The sequence below is a fragment of the Ixodes scapularis genome, unplaced genomic scaffold (assembly GCF_016920785.2).
Source record: "Ixodes scapularis isolate PalLabHiFi unplaced genomic scaffold, ASM1692078v2 PGA_scaffold6__148_contigs__length_123643588, whole genome shotgun sequence".
Lineage (NCBI taxonomy): Eukaryota > Metazoa > Arthropoda > Arachnida > Ixodida > Ixodidae > Ixodes > Ixodes scapularis.
In genome coordinates, this window is record NW_024609881.1 from 21,528,921 (window position 1) to 21,534,920 (window position 6,000).

General features: G+C 49.4%; 2 protein-coding genes across 2 annotated transcripts in view; one reads left to right on the plus strand and one right to left on the minus strand.

Annotated features, from left to right (window-relative positions):
* Positions 1–2,563, minus strand: part of LOC8044149 (mitotic spindle assembly checkpoint protein MAD1) — a 70,025-nt gene extending 67,462 nt beyond the window's left edge. The window contains exon 1 of the mRNA XM_042294644.1: positions 2,246–2,563. Coding sequence (XP_042150578.1) covers positions 2,246–2,429 — 184 coding nt within the window. The 5' untranslated portion in view covers positions 2,430–2,563. The remainder of the gene's footprint in view (positions 1–2,245) is intronic.
* A 126-nt stretch (positions 2,564–2,689) lies between these two features.
* LOC8044148 (ATP synthase mitochondrial F1 complex assembly factor 1) lies at positions 2,690–6,000 on the plus strand. Its single transcript, XM_029982958.4, has one exon. The coding sequence runs from the start codon at positions 2,865–2,867 to the stop codon at positions 3,729–3,731; it is 867 nt and encodes a 288-aa protein (XP_029838818.3). The 5' UTR covers positions 2,690–2,864; the 3' UTR covers positions 3,732–6,000.

A 6,000-nucleotide genomic window follows, 5' to 3' on the forward strand; every position in this document is an offset into this window, starting at 1 on the left:
ACATTGGCATGCATAAGCACCCTGTCAGTGTCCCTTAACAAGTTGGTCATCATTATCACCATGTAAGTGTTCGGTCACAAAGAACAAGTGTGTGTGTAACAATAACTAGCACGACTTGTAAGAAACTATGTATTCACAAGTTGGCGCAAAGTTATCATGGCACTCGAAATGTCGAAACACCTAATTTGGTAAAAGCCGAGGGATGACTACAGGATGTTTACGCTGACGTAATTTCGTCCAAACTTTTGTTGTTACGAGCAGTCTGGCATGTGCAGATGGCGAGCATTCCAAGGACTCGCATGACCCCTCAAATGCGTAGTGCTTACGAGTTTCATCACAACGACATCTTCTTAAGAGGTCGTATAATCCGTCAAATCAATGAATATGCTTAAAAAAAAAAAGACTAACAAAATGGTGGATTGACGTCATGTGAAAACACCCTACACATGCCCTGCACGAGACGTCACATGGCACCATACCAGCCGCCATTGCTCCGTACCATTCCTGTGCCCGTATCTACTGCAGCGTACATTTGGCACCGTCGAATGGACCTTTTTCAGAGATCGCTGGGCGCATGCGCCGACTCTGAGAGAGAAGAAAGGGAAAGGCTCCATTTTTGGTGGCTCTCTCGCCCGCTCGGTCGCTCAGACAGTGTTGGTTATGCTTGACTCTTCCGTGCGCTATACACATTCGCGTCTTGCCACACCAAAAAAGAAAAGACAAAACATTTAAAGCGAGCGAAACGAATTTAAGCCTTACGGAGACAGAACCTTGATGAAATTTCTTGGCAACCAACCGTGAACTTGATGCTGTTTGCTGTTTGCCCTGTTTGCTGGGCCCACTTTGTCGAAAATTCGTAAACATGCCGAATTCAAAGATGGATTGTTTCTAACACACCATTCCTTACTTTTTGACGGTGCAGGCCATCTTTGGCTATATCAAGACGGCCCAGATTTCGCACCGTCCGAGTTTGTTTACACATTCCCGAATACGGCATTGTCCCGTGCCCTTGCGCGGTATGCCGGACGGCGAAGTGACGGACGCGATAAGCTTGAATAAATTAAGCGATCAAGGAGAGTAAAATCAGCTGTTTGTAGTGGCCGGGCCTCATAAACGGTGCTCATAAGCTCCGCACAAGGTGGATGGTTGGGTCGGTATCCAGGCTGGTCACCATTACTTTCCTTACATAACACTGTGCGACTCTGCTTTGAAAGCAGACCCCTTTTTTAGTTGCTTGCAAGACGCGACACCGAAGTGACGATGAAGTGGCTCCGAGTCGATGGTAAGAACCGATGCGGCGTCGGCGGTCTATCCATCCCTGAAGGTATAAAAACGAACAAGGTCCTCTGTATCCTAGACGTTGACTTTTGTTAATCCTCCAGGTCGTTCTCAGCCATTTCGAAGAAAATGTGCACGCGAAGCGACGACAGAAAGACACGTTCAGGTTGGTGAAGGACGGAACAACGCCCCCAGAGAACACACGCAAACACATAGACCGGGAGACAAGCCACGCCTGGCACGGACGACGGAGAGACGGTCCCGGAGCCACCAAAAGTGTTTCGAGGGATTCCCGCGAGGGCGCGCCACGATCATGGCAAAACTCTGAAAAAGGTCAATTAGTTCTTCTTGGCAAGGCTTGCCAAATGTATGCCGCAGAAGGTACGGGCACCGGAGCATGGTCCGGAGCAATGGCTGCTGATGAGACGTCAACGCAAGCCACGTACTATTGATGAGAGGTTAAACGGTCGGGAGAAGATACTCTCACCTCTTTCCACTTTAGCAGAGCGAACGCTGGAAAGGAGGTTGCGTGCTCTCCAGTTACAGCTACATTTTCAAAAAGTAATGAATTGAGATAAAAATTAACAAAAAAAATGATGCTGAAATCGCTGCTGTTGCTATGCTGATTCCTGACGAAATCCGTTAGCATTTAGCACAAGGGTTAGTTGTCTTCAGAGAGTCGGTTTGTTCTCCAGGGCGTCGGCGGTTTCGGATGCACACCACCACAGCTTTTAGAGGAGTGCGCGTCAACGTGATTGGAAGCGTGCCAGAAGACTTCTCTCTTAAAGTAACGAAGTTGTAAAACGTGTTTCTTGTAATGCATTACTAACCAAGACTGCAGGTAGCGCTCGTTGACGGAAGTGCACAGGAACGGCATCGACGTAAAGACACAAGATACCACCAAGCCGACGTTTTCGCGATGTTTGCGGAAAGAACTGGCCCCGCGTCGACCCAGCGAGACCCTTACCTGACGCGGGCTTAATGTCGGCGAGGCTGTCACTTCGTCTCCCGTTGATGTTTGGGCTGAAGTCAAGGTGGCGAACCGCCGTTCCGTCCTCGGTGCTGGCGTCCGACGATCGCTCGACAGCGAACATATCGGAGAACTCGCGGATGGCCCGCATCACGCGCGTGTTTTCGCACGTGAACGACATCTTCGCATTGAGCGAAGTCAGCAACACGGAACAACACCGCCGACACCGCAGCAAAATTAGCGTTTCGCGCACTTCGCGGTCGAAAAACACCGGGCAAAGTAGCCGGCGACGGCAAAGCCAAACTCAGTGCTCAAATTGGATAGGCTTGTCTCTACTCCAAAATTTGATCCGGCCAGTAAAAGCAGCAGTTTATTAGCCGTCGTTTCGCACTTCCCGCGACCCAGACCCAGACCTTGGGGAACTTTGAAAACTCTGAGACTACAGGTAACCCAAAGGCGATATTTACATAAAAAGCATGTATTTATCAACATCAACGTTCTACATAAGAGTCAGAGCATTGAGTCACATTCGTACACTTGTTCCCGAACTAGTTTCTTCTGATTTTAGTTTTATCTCTCATATCGCCAACCGGCCAAGCCAAGTCTGCTGCCGCGCATGGCGTTTCCCCTTGTGCGTCTTTCAAAAATGTCCTTTCTCACTAAAACGTGCCGACTTTCAAACCTTCTGCGACGACATCCGAAACGTCAGTTCTTTTTCCGACCCCTCAGCGACAACACCGACGTCAGCAGAAACCCGTACTACTCCAAGTACGCTCACAAAATCAAGGAGCTCGAGCAGCGCGATCCGGAAGAAATCAAACGCCGCCTCACAGCCAGCAGCGCGGGACCGCCGACTCCATCCCCGCCTGCTTCGGCCGACGTCTCGTCATCTTCGGCCTCCGAACCTCGTCCCGAACCGCGGTCGAAACAGCCCAGTTACACCAAGCCCAAGCCGCTAGACCCCGACACCCTGCTCGAGCTGCGGGGCAAGTCCAGCTCGGAGTTGACCGAAGCGTGGAGAAAGCTGCACTCGGACAGGGATGCCGTGTGTGCCGTGCTGCCGAGCGCAGTTTACGAGAGGATCCACGAGCGCGCCCTCGAGTTCCCCGTGTTCCTGTTTCCCCTACCACGTGAGAACGGCTACGAGTTCGTGTTGTCCCAGTTTCTCGGCGACCAGTGCCACATGACGCCGCTGGCTGCCTACCAGCGATACGCCAGCGAAGCGCCGCCGTGCTTGTCGCTCACGTTTCGCACCGAACTCAGTCCGGAACGCGGGGTCACACTCATGAGTGGGGAGTACGACCCCGGGCTGTTGGGGCCGGCGCAGGCGCAGTGCCTGGTCAATCAACTCCAGTTGTACTACGGTGGGAGCGAGCTCAAAAAGAAGCTGCTGCTGTGGAACTTCAATCGCGAGCCTCTATCCTTCAAGCACGAGGAGCTCGTGCGCGAGTTCGAACGGTCATTGGCTGCCGCAGGCGAGTAGGTTAAGGTCGATTATGAAGGCTGGATCACGCGCTTGCGCTTTGGTCGCCGCCGAATACGTTGTGCAGCCGTGTGATCGCTTAGGACAAGAGTATGCATCCATCTTCCACCATGGGTTTGCAAAACCTTTGACAATGTTACAAACAACTATTTCTTATACGATGCATATACTGCAAGACTTTCCTTAGTTTGACCTCGGAGATTCTTGGCACACAAAACTCTCCTCTGGCCCTTCTAAATACTTGTTTACCCAGCTGGAGCTTATAGTCCAGCTTCTCTAGAGCTCTGCAAGTAGGTCACCAATCGTCCCGAATTTTGTGGGACTGCCCCGACTTTTCGCGAAGTATCCCGAGTCCCGCGTTGTCTCTGTCAAAACAACGGTATGTCCCGGATTTGGCTCTTATAGACTTGCCTCTCATTACCTTCTGCCAAATGCTGCTCGGCTGGTGCACTGGCTCTGGCTGTGCCTCTTTATCCATCCTTTGCTAAGAGGTAGCTTCTAGCTAGCTGGCCCTGATCATTAGTAAACAGTGGGAGAGGTTGCACAAACTGCCACTGTGGCGAAAGGGCGGTAGCTGTCAAAGCCTTGCCGACAGCAAAGACGTGGCAAGAATACATCCGAGGTACACTTGAGAGATGTGGAAGACCAAACGGAAACGATGGGTCAAATGAAACTAAGATATCATGAAAGAAACAACATAAAGTAAGGGTGATCTGTGAGGAAACAATGAGCATGATGTTTTGCCTGCCTAGTCTTGCAAAGAAAATTATATTTTGGGGTCCGAAACTTTCATTATGCCTTATTAATTGACTCGCCACTACTTATTTACCAACAAGATTGGACACACATTTTATCTGAAAACAATCTGGGGTGCATTTATTTTACATCTTTCTCCATTTTAATGGAGCAACACTGGGACTTCAACCTTAAGAAAGCTTCCTCGAAAACTAAATGTTTGTTGTGGTGAGAAGCAGCGAGCGTAATTAAGGCAAACGAGCGCATTTTTACTACACGAGCAGCTAACCGAGCAAGCCCAACAATGACAATTTGTGGCCCTGTACCTAGCTTCGTTGTGCAGCACAAACGGCCGTGAGTAATTCTTCTCTTTATGGCAGTTTCCTTGCAAATGTAATGACCAGAGGAGAGTGTTGTGCACTAAGAGTCTCGGAGGCGATGTCTAGTTAAATGCAGTTCTAGGGCTATCTCATAGATGGTGCCAGTGTGTTCTTTTATATGGCTTTGACTAGGTGGCCCAAGCGGCCACCCAATTGGGAAAGTTCAGCTGTATCCATCCATCCATCTACCATCACAAGGGAGCACAAGACTGCATGATGCGCTCCGTTGACATCTAACGCTAGTGTTTGAACCAGCATTGAGGTGCCTCCAGGGAAAATCTTGAACTCGACCAATGACCGTGAAAGGTTTTGATTAGCGGCAACGCTGAGTGGCATACGTTTGATCCCAACGGTGAACTATGTGGTGCTTGCAAAGGCCGTCCGACGTTTTACAGTACGACTTGTTTGCTCCTCTTGCTAGTTGGTGGTGCTGCTAACGAGGTGTAATTGATGTGTCCGTAAACAGATTTGAATTTAGTTTCCTTACCTCGAAGTGCCCGAAGGCATTATACACGGGGGGAGAAAAAGAAGAGTATAGTCGGACAGTAAAGAAACTATTGATATACAAAAACGATATTACATTTTATGTGCACAAAGTATATGCGGGGTCCAGAAGAAAAAGGCAGTGCAGCCCTGCTTTTCGGCACGCATAATTAAGCTCTGCATCGCAGAAAGCCGACATTCCGCTTAAATGTGATGCTAGTGATGCTTACCGCAGCCAACAAAATTAATTACTTATATTCCAAGGTGTGGGGTTGCTGAATTCAGGATGCCGAAGCTTAGGGAAGAGTGCTACTTCAACAGCATGTCCTCCAAAATATTTAGACATATAGACCAAGGGTCACAAACCCACCTCCAAAAAGGTCAAGGGCCAACCAGAGGGAGGGGGAAGGGGGGGTGAAATATTTTGGTAATTTGGGACAAAAAGAAACGGCGATGCTGTTTTAGGTTGGAAAGCAGTACTTTCTCCCAGCGACACCTCAAGCATTTTCTAGAGAAGGGACACTGTGCTCTCTGCCTTTTCTAAGCTTGCCGTTTTGCCAGTGACACCTTTTCCTCTGATTTGCATATACGTCTATGTTTGGCCCACCACTAATGTGGTAAGATGTAAAACGCCAACGTGCTGGCAGCTATGAATAAAACGGGAGCATTCA